Source organism: Protobothrops mucrosquamatus, unplaced genomic scaffold (genome assembly GCF_001527695.2).
Source record: "Protobothrops mucrosquamatus isolate PMUCROS unplaced genomic scaffold, P.Mucros_1.0 scaffold285, whole genome shotgun sequence".
Taxonomy (NCBI): Eukaryota; Metazoa; Chordata; class Lepidosauria; order Squamata; family Viperidae; genus Protobothrops; species Protobothrops mucrosquamatus.
Window position 1 is genome coordinate 756,223 of NW_015386629.1, and position 14,379 is coordinate 770,601.

At 39.9% G+C, this 14,379-nt stretch overlaps 1 protein-coding gene across 1 annotated transcript in view; it reads left to right on the plus strand.

Annotated features, from left to right (window-relative positions):
• HHAT (hedgehog acyltransferase) overlaps window positions 1-14,379 on the plus strand; it is a gene marked incomplete at its 3' end in the record, with an annotated part of 58,519 nt that overhangs the window by 4,369 nt on the left and 39,771 nt on the right. Inside the window, exons 2-3 of the mRNA XM_015814788.1 lie at window positions 2,260-2,321; window positions 10,212-10,325. Of these exons, the coding sequence (XP_015670274.1) occupies window positions 2,260-2,321; window positions 10,212-10,325 (176 nt within the window). The remainder of the gene's footprint in view (window positions 1-2,259; window positions 2,322-10,211; window positions 10,326-14,379) is intronic.

A 14,379-nucleotide genomic window follows, 5' to 3' on the forward strand; every position in this document is an offset into this window, starting at 1 on the left:
ATGTGCTTCTATCCCGCTCATTTTCCTGATGATGATTTAGTTCACTTAACACCCTGCTTGCAATTTTCTGTTAGGAATGGCTACCAGAGAAATGTACAATTAACAATTAAAGTCAGACAAAGAGACATGTAATTAGAGACACTGATGCCTAGTGATTGGTAATACGAACTTGATTTTCAGCTCTCTTCTCTGCTGGGTAACCAGGCTAAGAAAAAAAAAGGAAAGGAAAGATATTCTCAGTGAAGATGATGTCTTATCCCAGAAATTTATTTTGAACATCAAAAAATAAGAGGAAAAACTCATTTCTTGAAGAGATGAATTTCTTCAGCTAGATATTAAGAATCTCCTACAAAAACCAAGGGTGATAAATCAAAAGTTTAGTTCCTCATTTTGAAAGCTGCTTTCCTTCTAAGCTTTGCTCAGCTGATGGCTTGAACTTTTGAGGCATTTTCTCTTGCCAGGCTTAAAAATGGAAATTGACTTCTGTTAAGGAGTAATTGTTGGAGAGAATCTATTTTATATCCAAAACGTTAGGCATAGGAAATACTTGTAAAGCATTATTTCTTTTTTCTAGCTGTCTTAGTTAGTATTTAGTGGTCAGTAAGGCAATATAAATGTACATATCTACTTATTAGAGCTATTGATCAATTAAGCAATTATTAGCTGATATGCACCACATAAGGGAGAAATAAATAAAATGAAATGTAATAAGTTGCCATGGTAGCACAGTGGTTAAGTGCAGTACAAGTAGTCCTTGACTTACAACAGTTCATTTAGTGACCATTCAAAGTTACAATGGCACTGAAAAAAGTGACATGTCCATTTTTCACATGACCATTTCATCATCCCCATGGTCACGTGATCAAAATTTGGGTCCTTGGCAACTGACTCATATTTATGACCGTTGCTGTGTCCTGGGGTCATGCGATCAACTTTTGTGACTTTTTGACAAGCAAAGTCAGTGGGGAAGCCAGATTCACTTAATATCTGTGTACTAATTTAACAACTGCAGTGATTCACTTAACAACTGTGGCAAGAAAATTCACTTAACAAACGTCTCACTTAGCAACAGAAATTTTTGGCTCAATTGTGGTCATAAGTCGAGGAATACCTGTATTTCAGACAAATACTGCCTATACCGCTCCTTTGCCCATAGCTTGGAGTTTGATCCTGACAGGGCTCAAGGTTTACTCAGCCTTCCCTCCTTCTGAGGACCCAGATTGTAAGGGACAATAGGTGAATAATGCTTCTATACTTGTAAACCGCCCAGAGAGTGCTGTAAAGCACTATGAGGTGATATATAAGTCTAAATGTTATTGCTATTGCTAGAAACAATATTACAAGACACTGTACTTCAGACTCTCATCTTTTCTTTTTACTATTTTTTTGCTTAATACTGTTAATGTTGAGCCCACATGCAACTGATATCCACTGTTCTTGGAATAGTCCTGTTGTCATTTAAAAAAAAGTCTTATATTATATTATTGCTGCTATATGCAATTTTTTTAAGGTAAAGCATTTTGAGGAGAGATGGCAAACTTGCTTGCTTTAGGAGGCCTACAGAAGGTGGAGTTTTAGTAAGTGAGTTGTGAACATAGACAAAATTATAATTATTTTTATTCAGATTTTTCCTTCTCTGCAAATGGAAAACTGCATGTTTTATTTTTGTTCTTTTTTATGTGGCAAGTTGATCAAATTTGACAGGTTGTGAGGGTCATGTATCTTATCTAACGACAATTCCTAATAATAATAATGATGATGATGATAAAGTTGGAAGGGACCTTGGAGGTCATCTAGTCCAACCCCCTGCTCAGGCAGGAAACCCGATACCATTCCGGACAAATGGCTGTCCAGTTTCTTCTTAAAAACTTCCAGTGTTGTNTCAGGAAGTTTCTCCTTAGTTCTAGGTTGCTTCTCTCTTTGGTTAGTTTCCACCCGTTGCTTCTTGTCCTGCCTTCAGGCGCTTTGGAGAATAGCTTGACTCCCTCTTCTTTGTGGCAGCCCCTGAGATATTGGAACACTGCTATCATGTCCCCCCTCGTCCTTCTCTTCGTTAAACTAGACATACCCAATTCCAGCAATATATTAATATATTCTGTAATAGCTCTTACTTCCCTTAGAAAAGAGTCTCACCGGCCTTAGTAGGCTTTCATTCTAATAATACTACATGGAATTTAGTTTTTCTTATGTGTCCTCTTTGTAAGAGAACTGATGGTATTGTGCTATTGCTGTTTAACTAAATATTTCTTATTTGTGCAGAATACGAAGAGGAACTTGATAGAAAATTTGAACTGGAGAAAAATGTACTGGGGTTGAGAAAGGTAAGGTCAATGAGATTACTTAATAGTTTAAAGTGCATTGAAATGTGATTGAGACTGAATGACAATAAGCGGTGCTGAGTTTTGAGGCCTAATGTATTAAATTATATTCAAGATGAGGGTAGAGCATTTTGATACAAATTATGATAAATCCTGTGTCCATCCAATGCGAAACAGCTTGTCAAATTGTCATGATACGATTTGTCAATTAAAACGGCCTGTAGTACTTAAAAGAAAAATAGAATTAGCATAATGTTAAATTTTGAATATTGTTTGCTGTAAACCCTTGATGCTGGCTGAAGGGTGGGTCAAAAGAGGCAACAGTGTGGTTACAGCATCACAATTGAAGCCCTTCCCCTTTATACATGTATGCATCATTGATGCATAATCAATGTGGGCAGCTTGTTTTGACTCCCACTGTGGGTACTAAAGCTTGAGTGTGCAAATAGCTGCAGTTTAGCTGGCACACTCACCTTTCAGTGCATACTATTTCTTAATAATATAAGCTAAAATTGCTTGGAAACAATAACTAAAATTATTTTTATTGGGGGTACCACAAATATTAAATATTTCAGATTCCATTTCTTTTACGATGTGTTGCCTTATAGCTAAAAACATACCCATGTTTGGTATGTTTTCAGATATTTTTTTCCAGATATAAGTATGTTTTCAGATACAAGGGTATTTGGAATACTTGAGGGACGGAAGAATGAAAAAGGAGGCCATTCTGGGTTTAGGTGCAGATGTCGATCAGATCCAATCTCTATTTAATTCTTTCTGCAAACAATAGCTTCAGCTAAAAATTTCTTCCAGTCAGCACCTTCTATAATTTCAGTTGTGCTGAGTTGAGCTAAGTTTCATTTTTATAAATTAGTTTCATTTGGAATACTTAGAAGACTGTTTTGGCATGGCACTTGGAAGCTGAATAGTAGCCTGTCAATTTTAATATAGTGTACATTGTAGAATGTAATTAGGGTTCTTGCATCATGCAGCTCCTGAGATGCACAATTAAAAAAGTGAGTGGCTTTCTGGGTACCAGATCATAGCCCTTCTCTTGATAAAGTACCTAAGTCAAAGAACTGACTTCTATTCAGTAGAGTAGGGGTGTCAAACTTGCAACGTCATGTGACGTATCGTGACATATCGTGACTTTTTTTCCATTGCCAGCAATGGGGTGGATGTGGTTTAGGCATGACGCATCTGGCCCATGGGCCGGCAGTTTGACACCTCTGCAGTAGAGGGATAGAAGTCTATACTTCTTTCTTCTGCGTTCCCATATCCTCCTTCAAACAACTTGTCCACCATACTTTTCAGAAGTCACCCTTGAATGTACTGTATATATACAATAGTTTGTAGAAAGATATGTAATAATAAGACCAAAGTTCTTTGCCAAGAAACCTGAAAATCTTGGGGACAAAGGTTAATTCTAAGCTTTTAATGTAAATAAAATTTGACAATTTTTGGATGATAGCTATGAGAGTTTGCCTTTAGAGACATTACTCCTTCACAACTGTTAATATTCCTGCACTGTAGGTATGTTACATTTTAAGCAGCTTATTTATGTCAATTTATATGGCTGTAACTCTGGATGACTAACAAACTATTAAAAATACTATAGCAGTCAAAATACCAAGGTGCATCAACCAGACCGGTCTGACCGGGGGAAAAAACCCAACTTTCTATATATTCCCTTGGCTCGGCTGACAAAAGAGGGGAGGAGAGCTGGTGGCCTGGAGGTTAATACAACTGCCTAGTATGCAGGCGGCCCTGGTTCGAATCCCATAAAGGGTATGAGTAGCTGATGAGAGCTAATAAGCTTGAAATAGCTATTCTAGTCTCCCATTTAACTCTTTAACTCTTTGTCAACAAAAAAGAAATTCGAATTTGTAATGTATCGCAGTAGCAACTTGAGCCTGCTTAACGCCCCTAGTTTGGGGGGCTGCAAGGTAAAAGTGATTATAACAGTAGAACTGCAGTGTAGCAGTCAAAATACCAAGGTGCATCAACCAGACCGATCTGACCGGAAAAAAACTTTTTATATATATGTTTATTTTATTTATGAAATTTTTACACCATCCATCCTGACCTAAGTGATTGTTATACACACACACACACACACACACACACACACACACACACACACAAATACAGTACATTTCCCAGCCAACTATGCACAAATTGGCTCCTAAAACCAGCAGAATGGCTCTGTTATTCTTTTGACCTCTATCTCTGTGGAAACAGCCAGGTATTTAAGGCTTTTTAAAAAGTGGGCAGAATCAGAGCCATCCATTCCTTGAATGTGTCATGTTCCAGAAACCAGGCACTGCTATGGAGAAGGCATGCTTTCTAGGTCCTGATAGACGCCAGTCCCTAATTGATGGGATGTGAAATAGGCTCCTCCTGTCTGATCTAACAGGACGATGGGAGTAATGTGGTCTTTCAAATACCCTGGCCCATTCTATATAAGGTTTCACAGGTAACAACCAGTGCTTTGAATTGCACCAACAGGAAATTGGGAGTCAGTGGAGCTTGTGGAGCAAAGGTATAACATGGCATAACAAATTACATCTATAACTACCCAGGTTGCTGCATTCTGAACTAATTGAAGCTTCTGGATGCTCTTCATGAACAGCTCTATGTAAAGCACATTGCAGTAATCCACTTTTGATCATAACCAAAGTCCTGTGTCCTGATCCAGGCAGGGGTGCACTTAGTGCACATGAACGCTCTTCAAAGGCTCCCCTAGAATGGCTGTGACCTACTCTTTGAACAGGACTCATGAATCAAGAAGAACCCCCAAGTTACATACTGATTTTGTCTGGAGTATGGCAACTCTATGAAGAATAAATGACTGAAAATTACCAGATCCAGGAGGCCATACTATCCAAAACTGCTCTGACTTGCTAGGGTTGAGCTGAAGCCTGTTTTCCATCGGGATGTCTATAGCTTTCAGGTACTGAGATAGAACTGCTACAGTATTGTTTGGCCAGCCAGTAGCAGAGATACAACTGAATATCATCAGCCTAATAATACTGTACATGCCATTGAAATGACCTGGCTTAGCAGCTTCATATAGATGTTGAATAGGAGTGGGAAGAGAATCAAGCCTGGAAGGGCAAGAAGAGCTGTGGGGCAAAATTTCCTCCTTCCTCAATACAGCTTGGAGTCCATCCAGGACAAAGGAAAAGAGCTAGTATAACATTGTGTCTCCATCTCTTAATTCCTGGAGGCATCAGCAACTTAACAGTCAATGACATTGAAGGCTGCTGAGAGATCAAGAAGAGCACAAATGGATGTGCTATCCCTGTCCAGCTCCCTCCAGAGATTGTCCAAAGTGCACATTTCATTCCATATCCCAGACTGAAACCCAATTGGAAGGGTTTCCAATAACCCACTTCATCTAGGGCCCTCTGAGCTTCAAGGCAATTACTACATGACTACAGTCACCGTAAATCTGTTAAACAGACTGTAAAGTCATTTGAGGTATTTTTCCCCTCAGTCAGCTCAGTCTGTTTGTTTCTATTTTGTCTGTTATGTAACATGCTCAGTTGTTGCCTAATGTCAAAATTGTATGGCTACAACTGGGCCCCAAGTCTTGGCTAGTTATTTCAAACCTACGTGAGAATTTTATTCTATATTTCTGCAGCTCACACCTATGTATACTTTTCCTCTGGGTCTATTTTTCAGGCTTTTTTCTCTGTTTCCTTTCCTTGGCCTTCTGTGTTTACCATGGCATGTTGATTTCTCAAATGCCTGTGCATTTCCAAGGCTCAGCATGTTTCTTGTTATTGTGTATGCTTTTGTGTCCCTCCTTTTTAGAAATAGGATAGCACAATACAAGTAGTCCTCATTTATTGATCACAGTTGGGACCAGCAACTTGATTGTTGTGAGGTGGTCACAACCATGGTGTGTTTACCATCATACTTCAGTTTTCTTTTGCTTTATAGATCTGTGAAGGTTGTAAATGTGAAGATTGGTTGAAAATTATTTTTTTTGCCACCATGTAACTGTGAACAGTCACTGTATAAAGCAGTCTCCAAACAAGGAGTATAATTGTGGGTGGCTATTGACAAGATTTGGATAGCTCAGCCAATGGTAACTAATGTCTTTATTATAGCTTAGTTTCTGACACTTCTGGCTACCTCCTGCTTTTTGATAAATAGAAGGAGCCAGCACTTATATGAAAATCCCATAGCATAGACACATTTTTGTATTTAATATGAAAGGGCCATTAGCTGTTGCACAATAGTTTCCTTTCTCATATTGCAGGACTACAGATGTTGAGAAGCATAACGCTATTTGTTGCATTAACATTTTTCATGGTAACTTATTTTGAGTTTAAAGCAAGAAAGCTGTTCTTGGGACATACAGTATATTTGAAATCTGTGCCACACTCCTCAAGGAATGGAAGCATAAACACAGACAATGATGATTGCCTGCTTTCTGTTCTAATTTGGAAATTCCTTTTGATCAACACTGTTGCAAAGGATGTTCTTGGCAGGTCTCCTAAGGACAGATTCCAAAAGTGAACATTGCCTTGTAATTTGAAAGGGAAACATTAGGAGACAAAAGGCAATATTTTTTGTTTACCGTTGCATGCTATCTCCTACCTTTCTGCAGTTTGAAACAGCGATTTAAATAAAATGTAGACATAAAGAAGAAAAAAAGGAAACTAAATGCAGCTACTAAATGGCAGTTTGTCACATAGACTAATAAAAGAATTTTGCTCCCCTCTCGGAATGCAATATTTTGGAAAGGCTACTCATGGAGATAGTTTCACCAGCCAAATGGCAATTAGTTGCAGTCATCATTTTGGTAGGGGCCCACTTACTTTTTTTTGGGTGGGGGAATTCCCCGTTTCTCCTTTTCCATTAAGTGGATAAATTCTCTAGTTACACATTAAATATATAAACACACTGAACATCTCTTTTTAAGTACAAGCCACAATGGTTTGGCAAGGGAGATTTTCTGGGAAAGTCAGAATAAGTATTACTGTTGGTGTCAGTAGCAATTTCTGTCCAGAGCTGAATGGCGCCTTTTGGAAAGAGGTTTTCTCACAACATCCTTTGCTACCTTTGTATCAACATCTGAACATAAGGGCAGTGGGTAGGTCAGTGATGGCGAACCTTTTAGAGACCGAGTGCCCAAAAACTGGCCCCACCCTGGCTCCACCCCCTGCTCCGCCCCCGGTCTGCCCCCATCACCCCCCGCCTGCCCGCAGGGCCACTCACCGCCTCCAGGGCCCGCTGTAGATTGCCCAGGCAGCCCAGCAGCGCTATGGCGGCCACACCCTCTGCCCACGCCCTGCAGCATCAGCTATGCACAATGGGGTGTGAGGGTAGAGTCTTGTCTACGCTGCCTGGCTGCCATGTCCTTGGCTGCGCTGCTCTGCGTGGGCCACGCTCAGGGGTGACTCTCCTTCAGGGAGGCTGCTGGAGAGGAGGGGGTCATGGGAGGAGGCTATGCTGGGACAACGGCACGTGTGCCAACAGAGAGGGCTCCGAGTGCCTTCTCTGACACCCGTGCCATAGGTTTGCCACCACTGGGGTAGGTCTTTCCGTTGTTAAGCTGTACCATGACAACACACAACAGCTGTGATCTATAAGTGCAGCACAATTGACTAGGGCTTATAACTGATTGCAGAAGGAGCTGAGGTCTCTTTGCAAAAGCTTCTATCGGAGCTGGGACCTTGCATTTAGAAGTCTCTAATACAGTGATTCTCAAGCTTGGCAGTTTTAAGATCTGTGGACTTCAACTCCCAAAGTTTTCCAGCCAGTGTTGCTCCAAATGGCTGATTGGGGGATTCTGGGAATTGAAATCCACAGAACTTAAAGTAGCGAAGATTGAAATACACGGCTCTAGTGAATATAGGAATATTCCTTGCTTCTGGCAGCTATTTCTGGAAACAAAAAGACAACAATACAAAGTCCAAAGAAACTCTGTAACAGTGTAGTCGACTTTTTGTAATGGCTATGAGACCTGAGCTACTAGATTTTGAGACTAAAATGCAGATGCCTTTGACCACTACTATCTACATCAAATCCTTGTGGGACTGCCTTTCCCCAGTGATTTCTGCCCATAACATCAGGTCTTGTGAAGGGAGGCAACATCAACCATGGGGTCCCAGGAAAGTTGCCCTCTCTGTTATTGTGCCTGCTCCCAAAGATCTTTTAGGAGGCCATGAAATCCTGACTCTTCCTTCAGGAATTGGGCCCTAACTATTTGTTGTGCAGCTGCACCATGACATATGGCATAGAAGAAATTTTAATGAAAGGCCCTCAGCCTGATTTTGTGTTATGTGTGTGTGTGTGTTTTACAACTGCTGATATTTTTATCATATGTTTGCCACCCATGGTTTCATTGAATAGATAGGCGGCCTTATAAATTGGCATTGGATTTCCAGTAATGATCTTATGTGAAGATGTCTTCAGGAAGTCTAAGGGAGTGTCCGCCTTGGACTTAAAAAATATTAGGTGACAGAAGTGAATTAATCAAATGAGAATGCCTTTCAGCCAGCCACCAAGGCTAGTTTTTACTAACCATCAGTGAACCTACATGGAAATGCCCCTGTGGTGAGCTTTGTATTACAATAAAAAGACGTTGAAAAAGAAGCAAGAGGTATTGCATTGAAGTGCTGAAACTTAGAGTATAGCAAAAACCGACAACTTCATGTAGCTACAGTTCTCCCAACTGCATGTATTGGAAATGAATTAGAAAATAAATAAATTAATGCACTTCCTATTCTGCATCTAAATGGCAAGATAGGGGTAATAAGAAGGCTAGCAGAGATTGACTCATCCATGCCATCACTAGTATTTTGTGTTATTACAACATTCTCTGGCTAATGTTCAAGGTTTCTATAAATCTATATAAATAAAAATGTAAATGTTCGTTGGTTCAAAATCTTAAATCTCTGAAAGTTCTTCACCGATTGCTTTGAAATTTTGACACAACATTGCATTCGAATACATGCGTGTTTCTATATACAGTGCCTACTATTATATAGATGTCACACCTGTGACAGGTAAAAACAAAAAAGGGCCAATCTTTAGAATTGTGCGGTTTAGATCTAGACACGGATTGTTTCTCACATGGACAATTATATGTTGCGTGTTCTAGAGTCGGCAAACCAGACAATCTGTATATCTGCACAGACAATGGAACAACAAAAAATATTGTATACCCACAAGCATTGTGAAATTAAACATATTACAAACGTGTGCTTTCTCTTTTCTTTCTTTTCCATTTAACCAGACTGAGCCACAGCAACGCGTGGCCAGGTACAACTAGTTATTATATAGAAATCATTTGTTGTTGTTATTTTGTGCATTTAAGCTATTCTTCTGATGCTTGCCTGTAGTTTTTTTTGGCAAGAAATGGTTTACTGTTGCATTCTTCCTAGGGCTGAGAGTAAGTGACTGACTCAAAGTCATCAAGCTGGCCTTTTGCCTAAGATGGGAATAGAGCTCATGATTTTATGGTTTCTGGTCTGCTGCCTTAACCACTGTACCAAATTGGCTGTCATTGAAATCATCACTTAACAGGCTATTTATGGGATTCTTATAATAATAATTAAAAAAGAAACAAAAGAATAAGTGGGTAAAGGTTCCTAGAGCCTTCACTGACAGCCTTGCTAAGTCTTACTGTTGTGTTCTATGCAATAAATCCATTTGGGTATTTTTTTCTGGTTCCTAGCATGAAATATTACAGTGATGTGATATGAGCTTCTCCGAGTTGGGTCTCTATAATGTGTATCCTTCATCTTCAGCTAACATGGCAACGTTTTGGAGATGATGGGAATTTCAGTACCAAACATCTTATATGTTCAGTTTCTTTATAAATAAGCTCATTTCAAAAGAGATTAATGATAGTTTGATTCCACTGATGTCTAGGATCCAGTTGATTTTGAATGGAGTTTCTGGATGGAATGGGGCAAAGGATATATATTGTGGCTTCTTTTTGGCCACCTGATGGTATCACTGATATCCAGCATCTACATGAAAAAGGTACGTGATTTTGTTTTCGACTTAACATTTTCTCCTCTGCTTTCTACCGAAATTGTAATAATCTGTAACTAGAATTACAAAAATCCATATTTAGAGTATAAATGCTTAAATGATATAGCTTGTCAGTTTTTGTTATTGCTGTTGTATTTGCATCTTCCCTTTCTTCAGTGATGCTTCAGACTGGTGACTGTGTTGGAAGATGGGATACAAGTGAATCAGGTGTTTTTTCCCCCCTCATTTATATGTTACTCATGTGAAAGGCTTTCTTGTGAATACAGTATTTGTTCCCCCCACAATACTGTTTGTGTTCAGCAAAGATTGAAGAGGATTCAGCAATGCTTCTGGATTCTCCCCTGCAACAGGGACCCCAAACAATTGAGGCTCCTGATCATAGGAATAAACATCCTGGAGTGCAAACCTGAGCTGCTTCAGTCTTTCCTTCAGCATGTAAGACCCCAGAGCCCAGCTGTGTTGCCCTTGAATCATGCTGAGGTCTCTCACATAAAAATTTGTGGAGAGGGTTACATTTTATAGGCAAGACAACACGACAAAGGTTTTGACTGATATCCCTCATTTCCTCTTTCTGTCTCCCCTATTACTGTTTTACTTGTTTTATTTATTTGACTATCAGAAGAAATAAATGTGATATATGTAACATCACTGTACAGAGTTTCCCCTAGGTAGCAGTCATGATATTATAGTGTTCCTTAGAAGAAATGCTATATTTTATTTGCATGATGTCTCGGTAAAAATAGGAACTGAGGTTTTTTTTTAGGAGGAGAAGGCACAAAACATTCTGTTGCCCCTTCGACCCTTGCTACCCTACGCTTTGCTGCCCTTGCCACTCTGCGGCCTGCCCTGCAGTCCTGTCACCCTGCCCTCTGCTGCCCCTGCACTCCACTGTCTCTGCCACCCAGCACTCTACTGCCTTCATCACCTTGTTTTGTTGTCCTCTGTGCTCTGCCTTGCATGCCCACCACCCTGCATGTGGCTGCCCCTGCTACTTTGTGCTCTGCCCTACACCCCTGGTGCCCCCCTATGCCCCCCACCTTGGCTCTGCTTGCCTTTGTGAAGCCAGGCACCCTCATCAGTAGCAGGAAGAAGAAGGCAGGGGTTTGGCAGAACACAGGGCAGGGGTGCATGGCAGAACGGCAGGAATGGTGGAGTAACAGGGTGGAGGATGACTGGGTGGCTAAAAGGACAGAGATGGGGGAAATAGGCAGATGAAGTGCACCTTGCAGTTGTAAATGCAGCCTGAATTTTGATCACCGGACTGCGAGGCTGCTGCAATGGCTGTAACTTTGAGGACTGGGCATAAGTACCATTTGTTCAGTGCCTTTGTAACTTCAAATGGTCACTGAACAAATGATTGTTAAACTGTATTCTTATTGACAGTTTAGGACAGCAATCTAAATATAGTAATCTGAATAATATCACATTTTAAAAATAACTTGTGGACAGCTTGTGGGAGGATTACAAGTAACAAGTAAAATGTTGCTATAATTACAGTGCAAGCAATTGTGCAATTATTTTTAAATGAAAATAGTTGTTTTAGTTTGTTGATTTGAAGCCACTGCTGTCAGATAGATTTTTAAATCAACAGTATATACTAGTGGATGATCACTTGACTATGAGCCAGCCGTGTGCAGCAGCAACCCAAAAAGCTAATACAATCCTGTGTTTTATAAACAGAGGCATAGAATCAAGATCATGCGAGGTATTAGTACCGCTTTATAAAACCCTAGTAAGACCACACCTGGAATACTGCAGCCAATTTTAGTCACCATATCACAAAAAAGATGTTTAGAGTTTGGAAAAAATTCAGAGAAGAACAATTAAGATGATCAAAGGCCTGATACTAAAACATACGAAAAACGGCTGCGGGACTTGGGTTTGGCTAGTTTAAAGAAAAAAAAGAATAGAGGAGACATGATAGCAGTATTCCAATATTCCAGTATTCCAGTATCTGAGGGGCTGCCACAAGCAAGAGGGGTCACCAGAGCACCAGATGGAAGGACGAGAAACAATGGTTGGAAAATGATCAAAGAGAGAAGCAACCTGGAATTAAGGAGAAACTTCCTGACAGTGAGGACAGTCAACCAGTGGAACAGCTTGCCTCCAGAAATCATGGGCGCTCCATCATTGGAGATTTTTAAGAGACTAGACATTCACCTGTCTGAGACAGTATAGTTTCTCCTGCTTGAGCAGGGGACTGGACTAGAAGACCTCCAAGGTCCCTTCCAGATCCTATCCTATCCTATCCTATCCTATCCTATCCTATTCTGTAGTTCCTACTGATCAACTTAATTAAGCAAGGGCTGCGTATATTTTTATTTGTTTTAATAAGAACATTACTTTCAGGTCAGCGTGAAAGAGAGAATTCTTATAGTTCCTCAGTTTCATCTGAAAGGTTTTCTTAATGAAATGAATAACTTCACTCCTACAAAATTGACTGGGGTAGTTATGTTCAGAGGCTTTGTTTTCAAAGGAAGCATGGAGAAAAGCAAAATGGCTTCTATCTACACTGTTTTTACTTGTCCACAGCAACATGCCACATTATATTACAACTCTGATGTCACACAGACCTGAGAGTTATTCCAGTGTTATGGCATATAGTGTTTGGCTGTTGCTCAGGTTCCTGTTTATTCACACTGCTCTGTGGTTATGGGCCCAAAATAGGATAATGTCAGGCATGCTGGTCTGAGTAGAGGCAAATATGATAAATAAGAGCGAGGCAAGATTCTCTAATGTTAAACCAAGCATCTTTTTTCCTATTCTATGTTTTGGCACGTTGTATAACTCACTAAGGAATGTGCCCTAGTTTATGGTAATCATGGAATGCCTATGTAAGACTGGTTTTCCTGGAACAGGTCAGATAGATCTGAAGGGACGGACGTTCAGCACCTTTCTTTGAAATAGCCCATGAATTTGGAAGAAGGTTAGGTTCCGAAACATATAGCAGTCAATCTGTTGCTCTATCTGCTAAGATAGCCACCTGATAGAGTTGCTTGGTAGAGAGATGGGCAGCATATATAGTTAATAAATAATTACATGGCTGTTTATTAGAACTAATAGATAAAACCTACCTTTGTGGCTTGTTGAAAGTGCTTGTGGTCACCTCCTGTTTGATACGTTTGACCTAAAGTAACTGTAGAAATATGCTAAAGCCCATATGGTCTTTTCTGACTAAAAGCTCTTTGAATCCCTCTCACCTTCTTCCTGAGAATTGCAGGACTGAAAATAGAATTATTTCTTGTGAAAACTCAGACTTTGGGCTTCACTACCTCTTTTCTGTCTATTAATCCTGGGTCCTTTAAATAGCACTTACTTCAACTTAGATGTACTGCTCATCCTGGGCATCTCATCCCACCATTTTTAGAAAATAGTAATTATCTTCAAGTTGTTCAACAGTGGGAGTAAGTTGGCAGGTTCCCCTACATCTTCCTTCATAGTTCACTTCTAATGAACTCCACACTGAGTAGTGCTGGATGGATGCTGTGCTATAAGCTTAATAAAATTTGAGGGGGGGGATAATTATTGAACTATAACAGTAAAAAAGTCAAGAAAGAAAGAAAAAAGAAATCTACGTCATCAGTTTTAGATAGGAGATGAATTTATGAGACACAGGGGAGAACTACTTTTTGCTTGTTCCTAAACAGCCAGATTCAATGTTTGCAGATGTGTTTTTTTTTTCAGAAAAGCAAAGTTCTTCTTCCCATTTCAAATTTGCATTGGAGAATAATATTTTTATGCACATAGTTTGCTTAATATATTCAAGTTGTTTTAAGAGTGTGCTCTACAGTGTTGTGTTTCATAGTTAGAATGATTTGAATAATGCTTGTCTTCCAAGGCAGACATGTAGAGAGGGCATGCCTGGTTGAGCTTGAATGGGTAGTTGATGTACCCTGAGCAGTATCTGCAGTGATTCTCTCAGCTAAAACTTAGAATCTTTTGACTCTCTTTGAGGCTAGAGAGCATTTTAAGCACAGGGAAAAGCAATTTGGTGATGGGACAATCCTTAATTCAAAGTGTGTGTGTGTGTGTGTGTGTGTGT